General features: G+C 39.1%; 1 protein-coding gene across 4 annotated transcripts in view; it reads right to left on the bottom strand.

The window, feature by feature from the left end:
• The window catches only part of ZBTB16 (zinc finger and BTB domain containing 16), a 254065-nt gene that overhangs the window by 24608 nt on the left and 211210 nt on the right, over nucleotides 1–18247 (bottom strand). For all 4 annotated transcript variants that reach the window (XM_074216713.1, XM_074216715.1, XM_074216712.1 and 1 more), the window contains exon 5: nucleotides 341–511. In XM_074216713.1, the coding sequence (XP_074072814.1) occupies nucleotides 341–511 (171 nt within the window). The remainder of the gene's footprint in view (nucleotides 1–340; nucleotides 512–18247) is intronic.

The following is an 18247-nucleotide window of genomic DNA, read 5'->3' as shown; positions in this document are numbered from 1 at the left end:
TGGTCCTTACAGGAGGATCCTACGGAACTTAAGTCCTGCTATCCTCTCTCCCCTCTTAGAAGAAGCCTTGGCTCAATTCTCTGTGATCCTGCAGCATTTTTTTAAAATCACCTTGTGATGCTGCCAAAAGAATAAAATAACTTAATAAGACATTTGGTCCTACAACCGATTTTTTCTTCTCATTTCCTTTAGAGACTCTGCATAAAACCATATTGTCCTATACCCTGATTTCCCAAACTGAAGGGTCCCTAAAGTACTTACACAAAGTAAGGATTGCTAATTAAAGCCTTCAGAGCAAGGAAGGCTCCTCTTCCCAAGTTCCTGACCCTCCTGGTCTTACCCGTATGTGAGCGAAGATGGCGCTTGAGAGCAGTGTGGCTGGGGAAGGTGCGGTTGCACTCACTGCAGATATAGCTGCGAACACCTGCGTGGACCTCCATGTGTTGCTGGAGTGCACTCTGAGTCTGGAAGCGCTTTCCACACAGTAGACAGAAGACAGCCATGTCAGTGCCTGCATAAGAGAGAGAGAGAAAGCAAGAGGTCAGCAAACCTACTCACAGATGTATGTGTGACCCCCCACATCCTGCCAACCTCAAGAGCAGACAGAGAAGAACCCTTTCCCTCATTTTACAAAAAGATAAAGAAAGGCATGGGGCAGCTAAGGATAGAGCACTAGACCTGGAGTCAGGAAGATCTGAATTCAAATCCAGTCTGGGTCTTACTAGCTATGTCTCAGTTTTCCTATATCCCCTCCAACATTGACTAATATGACTACAAAAGGAAAATGAACAATCTAATAGGTAGGAAATAGTACCTCAAGTTGTTTTAATATGCATTTCTCTAAGCCAGGATTGTCCAAACTTACTTTTTAAAGTTTTTTTATTGAAAAATTAGACAATATATTTTGATTTGCCATTTTTGTGAGAGCTCTGCAGTAGCTTGGCTTCGTTTACCAAAGCATTTAGTAAACCCACAGGAAGCTGCATAAAATCACACTGGGGGGCATTTTGGACAGCCCTGCTCTAAGTCAAAATGATTTAGAGCATTTTTTCATATAACTATAGATAGCTTTAATTTCTTCATCTGGAAAACTACTTGTCATAGGCTTTGACCATTTATCAATTTATCAATATATTTATTTAAATATATCATTTAACAATAAATATAACCCAATTCTCTATATATTTTAGAAATAAGTCCTTTTTCAGAAATACTAGTTGTAAAAATTGTTTCCCAGCTTACTGTCTTCTTTTTTAATCCTGGTTACATTTAGTTTTATTTGTGCAAAAGCTTTTCAATTAAATGTAATGAAAATGATCTATTTTGTATTATATAATGTTCTCTATCTCTTCTTTGTTCATAAACTGTTCCCCTTTCCATTAACCTGACAGGTAAATTATTCCTTGTTCTCTTAATTGGCTTATGACTAAATCACTTTTTATGTCTAAATTCTCCAACTATTTTGACCTAATCTTGGCACAGGGTGTAAGATGTTGGTCTATGACTAGTTTCTACCATATTATCTTCCAGTTTTCCCAGCAGTTTTTAATCAAAGAATGAGTTCTTATCCTTGAAGCTGGAATCTTTGGGTTTATCAAACAGCAGATTATTGAAGTCATTTACTACTGTTTCTTTTGCACCTATTATCTATTCCACTGATTCAGTACTCTATTTTTAGCTAGTATAAACAGTTTTGATGCCTTATAATACAATTTTAGATCTGGTATGGCTAGACCACCACCTTTCTTTGCATTTTTTCCTATTAATTCCCTTGAAATTCTTGGCCTTTTGTTCCTCCATATGAATTTAGTTACCATTTTTTCTAGCTCAGTAAAATCACTTTTTGGTAGTTTGATGGGTATGGCAATGAATAAGTAATTTAATTTAGATAGAACTGTCATTTTTATTATATTAGCTCAGCCTACCCATGAGCAATTGACATTTGGTCAATTATTTAGAGCTGATTTTATTTATGTGAAAAATGTTTTTAACAGTTGTTTTCATATAGTGTCTGAGCTTGCCTTGGCAGGTAGACTCCCAAATATTTTATGCTGTGTACAATTACTTTAAATGGAATTTTTCTTTCTATCTCTTCCTGCTTTATCTTGTTGGTTAATATAAAGAAATGCTGATGATTTATGATATTTTATATACTGCAACTTTAGTCAAGTTGCTAATTGTTTCAAATAGACATTTTATAATTTTCTAGGGTTCTCTAAGTATATATCCTATTATTTGCAGAAGTGCAAGTTTTCCTTTCTTTTCTTCATTAATTATTCTAATTTCTATACTTTCTTTTTCTTCTCTTTTTGCTAAAGTTAACATTTCTAATACAAGATTGAATAATAGTGGTGATAATGGGCATCCTTATTTCACCCCTGATCTTACTTGGAATGCTTCTAGCTTATCACCATTACACATAATGTCTCTGTTGATGGTTTTAGATAGATACTGCTTATTGTTTTAAGGATCCATTTAATTCTAGACTTTCTAGTTTGAGATTTTTTTTGGCAAGGCAATGGGATTAAGTGACTTGTACAATTATCACACTGCTAAGTAATTATTAAGTGTCTGAGGCTGGATTTGAACTCAGGTCCTCCTGACTCCAGGGCCAATACTCTATCCACTGTACCACCTAGTTACCCTCTATCTAATGGTTTTAATAAGAATAGGTATTGTATTTTTGTCAAAAGCTTTTTCAGCATCTATTGAGATAATGCTATGATTTCTGTTAGGTTTATTATTTATATGGTCAATTATGCTGATAGCTTAACTAATATTGAACCAACCCTACATCCCTGGTTTAAATTCTATTTGATCCCAGTGATAACTTGTTGTATTCATCTTGCTAATATTTTATTTAAATCTTTTAAAATTTAAAAAACCCACTATACTCTTTCAATATTGATTCCTTCTCCAGGACCACAATACCTTTTATGGGGTATGGTGATCAAGCATGCCTTGGATGGGCAGCTAGGTGGCATAGTGGATAGAGCACTGGTCCTAAAGTCATGAGGACCTGAGTTCAAATCTGTCTCAGACATTTAATAATTACCTAGCTGGGTGAACTTGGGCAAGTCACTTAACCCCATTGACTTACCAAAAAAAAAAAAGTATGGTTGGGATCAGTGGCCACGGTTTGGACTGAGAGAGAATGATAGCTTATTAAGGCTATGGTTTCTAAGACTCACCCTAGAAACATCTGGCATTTGACTGACTTTTTTTGTGTTAGCAGTTAATTTTTTTAGGCTGGTGTCTAAGAGGTCTCAGGTCCTTTTCCCTGAATCATAACTCATAGTTTCTAAATTTTTCTATTCATTTTCCTATGTGCATTCACTTACATTTGTCCACCTCCACAATTTCTCATATCAGGGCTCTGGGCAGATCTATGGTTGTTCACTATCCATTCCCTATACATAATCAAAAAATTAACTGAGGCCCAAATTATATAGGACAACTGAAAAGGGAGAGGCCTCCTAGAGATTCCTTGTACACTGTACTAAATGAACAATAGAACGAAAAATGTCAGATTTAGAGTCCCTTAACTTTTACACTTCTCTTTTCCCAAAGTCACAGGTGTGACATCTTTTTATACCATGATCACTAACAACAATAACATCAAAAGGGAGGTATCTCCCTTCTCTTAATTTTTGTTTTCTTCTGAACTGATTGAGCTTAAAAAGGAACAGAAAGAAGATCAGCAGTTCAAGGAAGGAGAGATCACAAAGATACAGGATAACTACTGCCTGAGGCTTAGCTAAGCTGCTGGCCCTAGTATTAGTTTGCCACTGTAAAGTCCTTCCTTTGGCTGTCATTCCTAACTCATAGGGACATTAAGAACCTCTTAATTTTGGGGGGGGTAAGGATCAGGGAAAAATAAGAAGGGGCACAAACCCAGAAGTACTCAAACTAGGAACCAAAATCAGTGGTAGTGAAAGGGAAGAAAAGAGGAAGATGTTGACAGGAACCAGAATCACTATTCCCATCTAGACCATTTCATATTCCTAAAATATATTCCTTCCTTGCTTCTACCTCATCTTTTCTTTCTCTTCCTTTATGATGTGGCTCAAGAACTATGAAGCCTTTCCAGATTCCCTCTAACAATGTTGGTTTCTCCCCCTCCCAAACTACCTTGTATTTAACTACTATAAGTGTGTTTTCAGTGTATAAAGATATTTCTGTGTATAAAGAATATATATATATATATATATATATATATATATATATATATATATATATATATACACACACATACACACACACATCTCAAACATTAACCTGTAATTTTTTATATTTATACCCTCTATATATTGATAGGGGCATCTGTTATTTCCCTCATTAAAATGTAAGCTCCCTGAGAAGAGGAATATTTCATTATTTGTACATGTTTTCCCAGCATCTAGCAGAGAATGAAATCTGTAGAGGAGGAAGGTAATTAAGACCATGGTCATAGAAGGCTTCATTGGAGAAGGTAGAATTTGGGTTGAACTTTAAAAGATAGGTGGCAGTGAGATAAGTCATAAAAGGGATCCCAGAAAAAAAACTGAACAAGGGCAGAGAAATGAGAATATTAACACAGAGAGCAGAGGGGTATCCAGTTTGACTGGAGTACTGAGTACAAGAAGGAGAATAATGATGGATCTATAATCTCGTCAATGGGGGTATTTCTGCCAATAAAGGCCAACACAGGCCTGCAAATTCAGTGAGACCTGTCCATATAAATCACCATGAAGCAAGGAAAAGTTGGAAGCAGAGTAGAATCAGTCTGTAGAGGGCCTTGAATGCCAAGAGAAGACTGAATTCTACTGTAGAGACAAAAAAGATGCTTGAGCAGAAAATTTTTAGTATTGAATTGATGCCTAAGATCACACTGGCAGCAAGAAGGATGGATATAAAATGGAAGAAAGTAAAGACTAAGAGACTTGTTACATCTACAGTGCGTTTCCTTTTTCTCTTATGATTTTTTCTTTCTTGTTCTGATTCTTCTTTTATAACAAGATTAATATGGAAATATGATTAACATAGTTATACATGCATAACCTACACTAGATTGCTCTCTGCAAAGGGTAGGAGGGGGAGAAATATGTGGAACTCAAAACCTTGTAAAAATGATTGTTAAAAACAAGACATCTGCAGTGGTTCAGATGAATGGTAAAGAAGGACTATAATGAGGAAATGGCCATAAGAATAGAGAAGAGGGGAGAAAGGCAAAACAAGTTGTCTAGTATAATTGATAGGACACATATAAATGGATATGAGGGTTGAAGGACAGCAGAGAGTCAAAGAGAATACTAAAATCTGGGAGGACTGGGGAAATCGTTACTATTTCACATATATCATGAAATTGATACAAAGAATAGATTTTGAGGAAAAGAGGTTAAAGTCAGTTTTCCATACACTGAGGCAATATTCAGACATCAAGGTTAAAGTGTCTTTCATTAAACAGAGATCTGGAAACCAGAAGAAGTCAGGATTGGGAGCCAGATCAGCTGTTCAGAGATAACAGCTGATGCCACAGGGTGATTATCAAAGGCAAACATGAAGAAAGAGAAATAGGCTGAGGCTAGTCCTAGGGAATACTCATATTAAAGAGTCAGGAAGAAGGAAAAAGTTGTGGAGTAAAGTATGACTAAACCCAAAAGCAGACAGAGCAACTAGTAGGAGACAGTAGTCAAGAATGTGAAAAGTTACAAAAGAGATCACCAAGAATAACAACTAAAAAAAGAGGTCACAGAATTGAGTCATTAGTCTGTCACCGGTGACCTCTACTAGAATGGTGGAAGTCTAACTTCAATCAATGGATGAGTCAAAGAAGGCTGCAAAGAACCAGATCCAATCTCACTGATACTCTTAATCAGTGGGTATTTCCTTCTCATGCTCAAGGTACCAACATATTCTGGGACAGATTTTCTCCTCTTCAACAACAAATGGATTTTGGTCTTGTCTGGACTTTTGAGTTTATATAGTGACTCCCAGGATAGCAAGGTGGCAAAGGGGATGGCACTGGAGACAAGAAGATTCATCATCCTGAGTTCAAATCTGGTCTCAGATACTAACTGGTTATATGGTCCTGGGCAAATCACTTAACCCCGTTTGACCCACTTTCCTCATAGGTCAAATGAGCTAGTGAAGGAAATGGCAAATCACTCCTATATCTCTGCAAAGAAAACTCCAAATGGGATCGCAAAGAGTTGGCTACCACTAAAAATAGCTGGCCAATAACATCTCTGGGATAACAGAAGATACTGGTTTCATTCCAACCAGAGGAAAAAAATAAAGGCCCTTCCCCCAAATAAAAGCCCATTGAAGACAGGGATTATATCATTTATACCCTTGTATAACCAGAACAATTCCTGAAAATGTAGTAGGCACTTAATAAATGCTTGCTGATTAAGTGATTAATTGGTCTGTTGAAGGAGGGAGATGTAAGTAGAGATACCCATACTCTGGACTTCCACACCATCCTCTACTCCCACGATCAACAAATTTCAATTAAAAAACTCCTTAAGGAATTCCTTCCAAAGAGTTGGGAGGAGCATGGAGAAGAAAAGGGAATTAATATTTATCAAGCCCTTAGTATTATGAAGCATTGTGCTAAACCCTTTACAATTATTAGCTCATCTGACCCTCACAACAACCCTGTGAGATAAATGTGATTCTTGTTCCCATTTTACAGTCAAGGAAACTGATAAAGATTTAAGTGTTACAGGTTAAATGACTCATTCAGGATCACACAGCTAGACAGGGTTTGAGCCTGGACTGGAACACAGGTCTTCTCCTCCAGGCCAGCTCTGACCACTGTGACACCAAGGACCTCATGTTGTCTAGTTGTCTTCAGGCAGGGTATCACCACTACCTCCCTAAAAAAAGGACCCCCACATCAAAGTCAGAAGCTCAAACTAATTTTTTAAATAGTAGCGGAGGAACATTTTAAAAGATTATTTATGCCAAAGAAGATCAAATAAAATACAATATATTCAAAGATGTGTTTTCTGAAAAGATCAATGTTTTGGGATTACTTTGGGTATGTCAAAAAGGAATATTATACCTAGGAAGGGATCCAGTCAGCGATCATCTAGTCAAGCTCTCTTATCTTGCAGAAGAGGAAGCTGAGGCTCAGAATCTCAGTTATGTCTCTTAACCCAGGAATCCACCAAAGCCAGGCCCTGTATGTAAGTAGTTAGAATCCTTTGGCACATGCAGAACTGTTTCCTTGGCCTAAGACTTTCAACTCACTCTTCCTGGGACCTCTCCAGTAGGGGATGTACAGCTTGTCTAGAGAGTCCATTCCCCCCCGCCCCACTCCATATATTCCCACCCCAGTTGACCAATCCTATGTTAAAACTTAGCTTTGTTGATAGATTGAAAACTCTACACAATCTGTTGCAGAAAAAAAATTATGCAATGTCCCCCACAAGTTTCCTGACACATTTGCTGCTACCCCAAGCCTCTGCCTCTTTTGACCACATCTTTTTCCCTTGGTGCAGAGGTAGGAGGTAATAGGAACAGTGCTGGATTTGCCTTCAAAAACTGTAGTTTCAATTCCAGCTCTACTATTTACTACTTGTATGACTTTGGACAAGTCACTGAAAACCTGGCAGGGCTTTAGGGTCTACATTTATAAATAAAGGGAGAAAAATGAGCTAAGCTGTAAGGTTCTTTACAGTTTAAAAAAATTTTTCATTTATGGAATAAAACAAGCATTTCCATAATATAGAATAATAAAACTATAACTGCACACGAAACTGAAAATCTATTAAGTATAACTAATTCTTTTAAATATATAAAGGTTATCATGTAAATTTCTTTTATTTTCTTCCTTCCCCCTCCCCATCCTAGAGATGGCTATCATTAGGCAAAAATGTAAGTGTATACACAAACATATACATCATTCTATATATACTTCTTCCCTCATATGTCCTTCGATTTCATTTTTTATAGTCACAATCACTTAGTCACTCAAAGTTATTCTTAAAATAATATTGCTGTTACTGTATACATCTTTCTAGTTCTTCTCATTTCACTCTTTATTTCATGCAAGTCTATCCATGTTTTTTCTAAGATCATTGACCTCATCATTTCATATAGCACAGTAGTATTCCATCACAATTATACAGGACAACTTGCATACACACACCACCCACCTATACACACACACACACACACACACACACACACACAGGCACGCAAACACACAGCTAAACCTGGGAAACAAACACTCTAAGACTCTCTCCCACTTAATGAATAAGCTAACAACAGGCTTGATAAAGCAGAGTTGGGGGAAAAGAAAAGAAACAACAGTCTCCACTCCCTTTCTTCCCACCCTTTTGCCCATGAGACAATGAAAAATTGTAAAATCATTTTAAAATACAGAAGTACAGAGTAGGTATAGGGTGGAGAAGAAATGGATGTAATACCAGTGGATGTAAGTTAAAAATCAAGTTATTAAACTTGAGTTATTAAACAATTTGTTGTAGTTTCTGCCTAGCTGATTGTTCTGCATCTATGATGAGTCAGGGAAGATCATATTACGCCAGGAGATTAAGCAAATAAATGCTAGCTTTTTTGAAACACATTAAAATGTGGGACTATGGAAATAAAATTATCTAGAAAATTGTATTAGCTATTCATTAGTTTCAGTAGATATGCAGAGGGGCTAGCAGAACTCTGATGGCCTTGGGGAAACATAACGTGCATACTTTTCTCTTCTACCCCTCTATCCCCCCCAAAAAATCTTTTGATTCTATATAGTGCTTCAACACAACAGAGAATTAAGAAATATTAGGCCCATTTTATAGGTGGACAAACTGAGATTTGAGGGCCTGGACCAAGATCACCAGGGAGAGTTGCTGTCACAGCCAGAATTGGATCTCTAACTATTCTCAACTTTCCATACATGAATGGCAGCCCCTCCCTATTATGTCTGTTATAAGCTAGGCATTGTGCTAAAATACTACACACACACACACACACACACACACACACACACACACACACACACACAAATTATCTCACTTGATCTTCTCAACAACCTTGGGAGGTAGATGCTATTATTTTGGATATGATGAAACAGAGGCAGGTGTTAAATGGCCTGCTGGGTTATTCATCTAACATCTGAGATCACATTTGAACTCAGGTCTTCCTGACTCTCAGCCCAGTAGTCTATCTACAGGGTGCTTATGATTCATAAGAGTAGCTAGCATTCAGTAGTATTTGGTTTGCAAAGAATTTTACATGTGGTTTCAAGCTTTAAGTCACAAAGTTTAAATTTAAAACTAAGACTTTTGTATCTTGCACTATGTATCTCCTCATCAAACCAATCTACAAAAGCATTTATGAAGTATTTGCTGTATCAGGCATTGGGCTAGTTCCAAAAATGAAATAGTCCATGCCCTCAAGAAGGATGCATACTTTTTTTTTAAAATTATGATTATTCTCTTCATTTTTTCTTTCATATAAAGATAGTTGTTTTTTTAACATTCACTCTTTTTTTTTAAGGATTTTGCAAGACAAATAGGGTTAAGTGGTTTGCCCAAGGCCACACAGCTAGGTAATTATTAAGTATCTGAGGCCAGATTTGAACTCAGGTACTCCTGACTCCAGGGCCAGTGCTCTGTCCACTGCGCAACCTAGCTGCCCCTTAACATTCATTTTTTGTAAGATTCTGAGTTCCACAGTTTTTTCCCTTCCCTCCCCCTTTCATCCTTCCCTTATATAGGTTATTTTTTTTTTTTAGGTTTTTGCAAGGTAGATGGGGTTAAGTGGCTTCCCCAAGGCCACACAGCTAGGTAATTATTAAGTGTCTAAGACTGGATTTGAACCCAGGTACTCCTGACTCCAAGGCCAGTGCTTTATCCACTACGCCACCTAGCCGCCCCCCCCCCATAGGTTATTAATGTACAATCATGCTAAACATATTTCTATACTAGTCAGGAGAAAACCCACAAGAGGGGGGGAAAAACATAAAATAAGTTTTAAAACTTGAAAGTAGTATGCATCTAGCCTCCATAGTTCTTTCTCTGGATGTGGATGGTATTATTCATAACAACTCTTTTAGAATTGTCTTTGATTATTGCATTGCTGAGAAGAACCAAGTGTATCATGGTTAGTCACCATCACACAAAGTTGCTATTAATGCTTCCAATGTTCTCTTGCTTCTCTGCTCACTTCATTCAGCATCAGTTCATATAAGTTTTTTCAAGTTTTTCTGAATCTGCCCACTTATAATTTCATGGAATTATTAAACAATTTGCTGTAGAGTTTGCTGATTGTTCTGCATCTATGAGTCAGGGCAGATCATATGATATGAGATTAAACAAATAAATGCTTAATGCTAGAACTTCATTATATTCATATATCACAATTCGTTCACCCATTCCCCAACTGATGGAAGGATGCATTCTTTCAAGGGACAAAGACATACACATGCAAAATTCCTATTTGCCTTCAAAGCCCAGATCTCTTTCCTGATTCCCCAGTCTCCCCAAATCCAACCTCAGACACTCTCTAGCTATGTGATCCTAGGCAAGTCACTTCACCTCTATCTGCCTCAGTTTTTTCATGTATAAAATAAGTGTTATAAATAGGGAGCATCAAATGAGATATTTGTAAAGTAACCTTGCAAATATTAAATAGCTATATAAATGCTCATATTATTATTAGACTGACTGTGCCACAGAGGTAGTGAAGGGGATTAAGTTGTAACAAGACTGAAAATATAGGTTGGAACCAGATTTAAACAGAAGAATTTGGTTCTAGGGGGTAATGGGGAGCGACTGATGCTCAGCAAATCAGGAACTGACATGTATCTTGGGAATGTAATTTTTGCACATAGTGGGGATATTCTGGTGAGATGGATGATCAGTGAGACTAATTAGGAAGCCATTACAATTGTCCAGGAAAAAGGTTAAAGAGGATTTTGAAACCAGAGAGGCAGCTGCGTGAGTAAAAAGGGACAGATGACAGAGAGATGTTAAGGAGGTATGAATAATGACATCCTCATCCTTGCAGGAAGTAGATAGTAAGGATATGATCATCCCTATTATATAGAAAAGGAAAACTGAGCTTTAAAGAGGTTCATTAACTCACCCCTGCTCATACAGAGTCAGTTCTGGATGAGGTTGTGCTTAATGGGAGCTTGGAGTAGGCCCCAGTCTGTGGGAGTGGGCAACAGGTCCAGTGAGTGTGTCTGAAGAAAGGGGTGTAAGGAAGGGTCCTGAGAAATATGGGGAGGGTCCATGCAAATAGGGAAAGTCAATAAAAATGGTTACAGATCTCACAATGTCCTGAGTCTGCCAGCTTCTAGTCTAGCAGCTTTCAGTGTTTAAAAGGCTGTCAGATTTGATCTGTTTGACCCCAGAAAGTATAATAAGAAAGAATCAAAGTTCCAGAAATGCAGATTCAAGGATGACAGAAGTAAAAACTTGCTAATAATGAAGGGCATATAAAAATGGAAATGAGCAACCCTTTCTTAGAGATACTTCAATACAGGGCAAATGACTGACTACTTGCCAGAACATATCTCTATGCTTGTACAGGTTTAGAATTCCTTTTTTCCCCTCAAACCTCAATTCACCTTCTACAGAAAGCTTTTCCTCACCCCCTGCCCCTACATGTATATTCCCTTCCTCCACTACACACCCCATGCAATTACCCTATATTCTTTGCAATAATTTGATATAATTTGCAATGTATTTTTATGCTATTGTCTCCTCAGATAAGTGCCTTTTATCTTTGAACTCCCAACATTTAGCACAATGCCCAGAAGGCATAAGATATTTAATAAACACTTGCTGATTGATTGGAAAGATAGGAATGGGTAGAGGATTAGATTTGGAATCAGGAAGAGCCAAGTCAAATTCCATTTCTGACACTCTTAAAATCTGTGATCATGAATCAATCCCTTTAGCCTCTCTAGCACTCAGTTTTCTCATCTGTTAGATGGACATAAATAACACTTCCAACACCTATTTCACAAGATTGATGTGAAGCTGGAGGAGTTAAGGCATGGAAAATTTACTCTGAGATCCTCTGATTTTGTGACCTAAAATAACATAGTAAAAGCAATGATAACAATAGTGTCCATTTGTAGAGTACTTGTCAATTTTCCATTCTTTTTCTATACAAGACGTCTCTGGGGCAGGAGGGAGCCCCTCCTATCAAAGTGGCCAGGGCCGAGACTGAGCCAAGATGTAGCTCCACCAGCTTGGGCTGCCAGGCGTGCAGGATTCATTTACACAGACACATTCCTATTTAAAACCAGTTTAATTTTAGCAGGAATGAGAGGGAGGGGCAGTCAGGGTGTGTTTTGGGAGAAGAGGGGGAGTGACACACAAATGGGAGTGTTTATTTCACCCAGGTGACGACTGGATCCAAAATTATGAGACACAAAAACCCTCATGTTTACACCTGTGCCATTTCCATACCAATTAGCTTTTTAATAGAAAAGAAGGGAGCAAGATCAGAGTGGTACACAGCTGGAGAAGATGCTCAGGTGCTACACCTTCTCTGAGCAAGGCTCTTATTATCTTCTGGTATAAGCATTTCCTTAATCAAAAGAGCAGGGGGATCTAAATATACTTGAGCTTTTTTTGGTAAGTGGGCTGTGATTGCTTTCTGTGGATGTGTGTTGCTGCATGGAATACTGCTTTCCATACCCCACTTTTCTACCTTGGGTCAAGAAGAGTGACCTCTCCAGCCAATCCTGCCCTCCCCAGTGGTCCAAGTCCTGGAGTTGAGGGGGAGGCTTTATGAGGGTAGAAGGAATCTCTTCCACCTGATGGACTCCTCAGAGGCGTCCTTCTATGTAGGTTCTCTGCCTTGAAGCTAAAAAAGGGAGCTTGAGTAGCCATAACCACCATAGCAGTATCACTCTCAGTCAACTAAAGCTTCTCTTTTTTTCCTGTCTTATCTCCTATTTTCCCTAGTTGTTCTAGGATGCAGCAGCATCTGATGGGGGGGGGGGGGGAGAGAAAGAAAGGAAAAGAGATGGAAGGAGAGGGAGTGGGAGAGAAGAGAAAGAGAGGGAGTGAAGAGGGAGAGAGAGGGCCAAAGGAAGGGAAGAAGAGTGGAGAGGCTGTATAGGGTTGACTCACAGCAAGGGAAGCAGAAAGCTCTGTCTGAATCTTAAGATGGGAAGGATGGGGAGAGAGAAAGCAAAAGGAAAAAAAAGAGAATAAAAGCCTGAACCAGTTTTCCCTTCTCCTTCCTGCATCAGAAGGCATAAATGAAATTCCAATACAATGCCAGAGACCGTCACCAAGTTAGCCCTAATCTAGCCAGGTCTGTGCCTACTCGTATCTCTCTAAATAAGTAATTACAGCAAATGAAACGTCATTCCCATAATTTTTTTTTTTTACACCTTTAGGGTCTCTCTCACAGAGCACAGGCAATGCAGGCTAGGAAAATATTTTCAGTAGGCAATTATGACCAAAATTATTTGCAGGACTCCTACTTGGGTGTGTTCAACCTTCTAAGCCTTAATGGTGAGCAAACTAAAGAGATCAGCACCTAGGACCCTTGTCAATTCTAGTCTCATAATCCCAGTCTCTTTTGGTCATCTTCCTAATTTTTTTCTGATAAGCTTGAAAGTCTTCCCAGAACATGACAGCTTATCATCTTCAACTGCAATGAAGAGAAGAGTTGCTTTTATCACTGTTTTTGTAATAATTATTTTAATATTGTAAGAGAGAAAGGAATAGTAAAATTTTATCTTAAAACTAAGGAGGCATTGATAGCAAATATATTTTTTAAAACTTTCAAGGTCTTGGGCTTTGTGGCAGCTTCTCAGCATCTGAGCAAAGTAGAGCAGATCTGGTTTCTGGAAAACCATACATTTGTTTAGCAGGGAGCAGCAGACACAAGTGCATTTCATTACTCGGCACCTCCAGCTACAGTAAACAAATTTGTCAGCTCACTAGCTCATTAAGGTGTGCCTTGGACATGGGGGATTTATTGAGGCTCACACAATAAAAGTAACATGAATGGATTTACTAATTTTGTCAATCACTCCAACAAATAGGTAGAAGAGGAAAGAAAAAAGAGAAAATAGAAAGAGAATAAGAGGGAGTAGAGAAGGAAGAGAGAAGAAAAGACAGATACCAGAGGGGGGGGGGCGAAAGAGATGTGGAAGAGAAGACAGAGAGAGACAGAGGCACTCATATACAGAGACTGAGAGGGACAGGGAAAGGAGTTAGAGAGGAAAGGAGGAAGACAAAGTTTACTTTGGCTTCAAGGACTGAGGAATAACAAAATGAAGAGAAAAAGTAAAGCCCAATAAAAACTAGATCTGACTAGACTTGAATTATACCATCAAGTATGTGCAACACATACTTTTTTGGAGGAGACTTTATAGGTCATCAAGATTAAAGCTCTCATTTTACAGTAAAGGAAACTGAGGCCCAAAGAGATGAAGACTTATCTAAGCTCATATTGGGCTGGTAATGAATCCAGGATTAAATCTCAGACCTCCAGACTCTTACTCATCCCAGGCTTGTGAATATATTTTATGCCACTCACCTAATATTAAGCCTGTCACTTAGGACCTTCCTGGAGCCTCAGTTTCCTCATCTATATAAAATGGGGGGGGGGGGGGGAAATCAGATGGCTTCCTGAGGTCCTTTTAAACTTTAAACCTTTGGTTCTTTATGAAGACTTCACAGAGAATCTGGCAGTGGAGGTGCTTTGGGAAGGACATGTGCATCCAGGTAAAATCTGAGTGCCCTCGGACAGCTGAGGATTCATCCAGCTATTCATCCTCATTATCACATTTGAGATAGAACTAATGAAGGGAGGCTTTCAAATTGCATCAGCTGAGGAAGCCTCCTTCAGCAAGTAACAAGGAGACCATCGCTGTCTACTCATCAACCACATAAAGACACCTTAATGAAAAAAAAATCCTTTTCTCTTGGCTTTCCTGTCCTATGCCTGGGACAAAACTCTGCACCACAAGGGGGGAGGGGGGAAGAGAAAGGGAGCAGGGGTGTCTATGTATATGGGGCTGGGGGGTGGGAGGCGAGGGTGTAAAGTAAATCCGGAGAGGTATGCAGCCCTCTGGTCTGTAACTTTCAAAATGACAGCAGGATTGGGGCAAAGGTCACTGGGTCCGAGGCCTTAAGCACCTCAGCCAGCTGTGTCTGTGAAGCCTGCAGCCGGCAGGATGCCTGCCTATATAAATCAGCAATAAGCAGCACCCGCTGGGGGTGAGGACAATGGCCTCTCCCGGGGGTGGGAGGCAGGACAATGCCGCCAGGCCAGTGCTCAGGCCTGGAACAAATGCGCCCTGGCACCACAGGGCCCCCATTTGTGAAACTAATTGGCCCTCGATTGAAAAATTGGACTAACTTCAACAGTCCTGAGTGGCAGTGAGGAGCTGCCTTCAGTAGCCTGGCTTGGTCCGACCCAGGGGTACCCAGTTCTGATTCCCCAAGGAAGTTAAATCCAGAGGCACCGGGGCATCACTGAAGGGAGACATCTCTGCGGTGAGACTGGAGAGGGTGATAGATGTAAAATCACAGGAATGTGCTGGGGGGGTGGGGTGGGGGGGTGAGAACCTACCTAGATTTTCCCATCTAGGACAAAGAAAAAGGAGATTTTCCCACATGGGAGGAGGCCTGGAGCTTTACTTTCATTAAAGGCTAGTAAATATAATCTTAAAATAAGCTGACTATCATCATGGGGCAACTCACTTATACCCAAGTTCCCCTCATTTTTTAAAATAATTGAATAATATTTGTAAATTAGCATCATACTTATTCTGTTCCCTTCTCTTCCCTTTAGACTGTAATTAAGGAGAGGGTGACATCACAAGCAGTCATATGAACCAGACTGAAACAATCCTGTAGAAGCAAACCATTTACTTTCTGAATTTGGCAAACCTTGCAGATAAGAACAAAGGATTTACTAGCCTGTGTTTGCAATGTATAACTAGCCTGAGACTACAGTTCCTCCACCTACAGCACAAAGAATGAAATCATTTCAATCTATGCTGATTACTCCTTCCTGTCCTACTGTGGATTGTTACTGATCCAAAGAACTAATGGGCTTGTATCTGTCTGCAAGGCAGTATCGTTATGTCAATGTTTGGACTGAGATCATTCAGCTATAGGACTAATTTACTGATGGAGTCACTAGGCTCAGTGCACCCCCCCCAAGAGATTATGAAGGAAAACCAAGTGAGGTATGACAAAAATATGGCATCAGTTAGACCTAGATGTTACCTGAGCCTCTGACCCCCTGATCTTTACATTATAGATTTTCAAAACTAGAAAACTTGAGACGGAGCTGACAGGTGAGAATTGCCATTGCTTATTTCTACAACATATTTTAAAGCCATGTTTCCTATAGGGGCTGATCTTGTAGAAAGAAAAAAATCATTTATTTTTTATAGGGACAAAGTTTTCCTAATATGATAGATAATAAAGAGATGCTTTGTGAGATCCTTCAGTACCTATGCCCTTAGATGCCTTCTCAGGACCCCCTAGAATTGACCATGGAATGGAGACTCCAGAAGTGGCTGGTTCCGTGAGTCTTAGTAGATTGAATGATGGATGAGGAAGAGAATCTTTCTTCTAGGACCCTTTAAAACCTGGTGATGAAGAAAACTAAAAATTGTCTTTTGGGGGTAAATTCTTCACTTCTAGGAATGTGGGAAGTTCAGTTGAGTACAAAGAACTAGATTTCTTCATCTATATAATGACGGAATGCTCTAAAGAGTTCCAATGGAGATAATCTCTAAGATCCTTTCTCAGTTCTAGCATCTTATGATTTGCTACAGAAATTCATTTCTTTAAAAATCAGGTATCCCCAAGGAGTTTACCACAGGGAAGGGGCCAGTGAGCAAATAATTACTGTTTTTTTTTAAATTCACTCAGTTTAAAATTTAGGGCTTTTAAATACTTTGGCTTTGTTGGACTATTTAATTGAGAGAGACAGAAAGAGTGACAGAGACAAGCAGTCAGAGAGAGGGGAGAAAAAGACATGAGACAAAGAGACTGATCGACAAACAAACAGCCATCCAACAGAGAAAGGCAGAGAGACAGACAGACAGACAAAGACAAAGACAGGGAGGGTAGGAGATGGAGAGGGAAGAATGGGAGATAGAAAGAGAAATACAAAATAAAATGAAATAGTGATTGTTTCAGAGCCACTTAAATATCTGACAATCCTGGGCACTGAAAAGAAAAATCACTCTCAGATAAATAAACAAAACAAAAAAAGAGAGAAGGATGTATTCATTTTGCTGACATTTTAATGGTCCCTCTCCTTTTTCCCCCAGAAGATGATTACAAATTAAGCAGCATTTAAATGCTTTTTACTGTCAACAATTAAAAGGAGAGAATATGGGACTGACAGTGTAGTGGCCATTCATTCCCACGGTAACCAGGCTATCAGAAACACCAAGAGGCTTTCCTGTACTGTACGATACACAATGGACCTCAAAGAAAAAAGTGTGTATACCATTAATTTTGCAGGCCATTCAAAAGCAAATTAAAATATAAAAAGTACCTGACACAAAGATAGCTATCTAAGAATGAGGGCAGGATAGGTCAAGCCTGGACAGTCACAGTGGTAGCAGAGCCCTGGTACACACACCTCCATTATTCTCTACTTCACCTTTTTTTTAAATATTTACTTTGTGAAAGGGGAGAAGAGAGAGGTAGATATGAAAGGACAGAAAGAATAAGTAATGAGCATATTGGGCCAGACTGAGAGAGGGAACCAGGTCAACTGGACTCTCAACTCTGAGAAAAGCCACAAACATCCTTCTCTGCCTCAGAATGCACCAGCCCTCTCCTGTCAAGTTCCCTCTGACTCTCTTTCACAATGCTTGAAGACATTCTCTGGGATTATCCAGTCTCAGTTCTTCATTTTACAGATGAGAACTTGGAGCTCTAAGTGGGATGTAAAGACATTTAATTTTATTTTGACAAGGACCCTCCCTTCGCTTAATTCCCTCTGCCACCTTCCCTGAAGGATGGTTTTTCAACTTTCTCTTCTCTAAGTCTAGGAAGGACGAAGTCATTTTGAGTTCTCTAGGGCCTAGATTATGTTCATTCTTGTTTAATAAATTCAATTGAGTTTTGGAGACCCAGTTTTGCCCTTACTAAAGGTACTGAGAACACCTTTGAAGGCAACAAAGGAAAATTAAAGTTGTACCCTGCCCCCCCCCCCCCCAGATCAGGGGACAGAGCAGACTGAAAAGAAAAAGGTTGGGGTAGGGGTTGGGAGGTGGCGGGAAGGACCATGA

This window comes from Macrotis lagotis, chromosome 1, assembly GCF_037893015.1.
Source record: "Macrotis lagotis isolate mMagLag1 chromosome 1, bilby.v1.9.chrom.fasta, whole genome shotgun sequence".
Taxonomy (NCBI): Eukaryota; Metazoa; Chordata; class Mammalia; order Peramelemorphia; family Peramelidae; genus Macrotis; species Macrotis lagotis.
The sequence above is the reverse complement of the archived record's forward strand: the minus strand, read 5'-3'. Positions and strand labels throughout refer to the sequence as shown.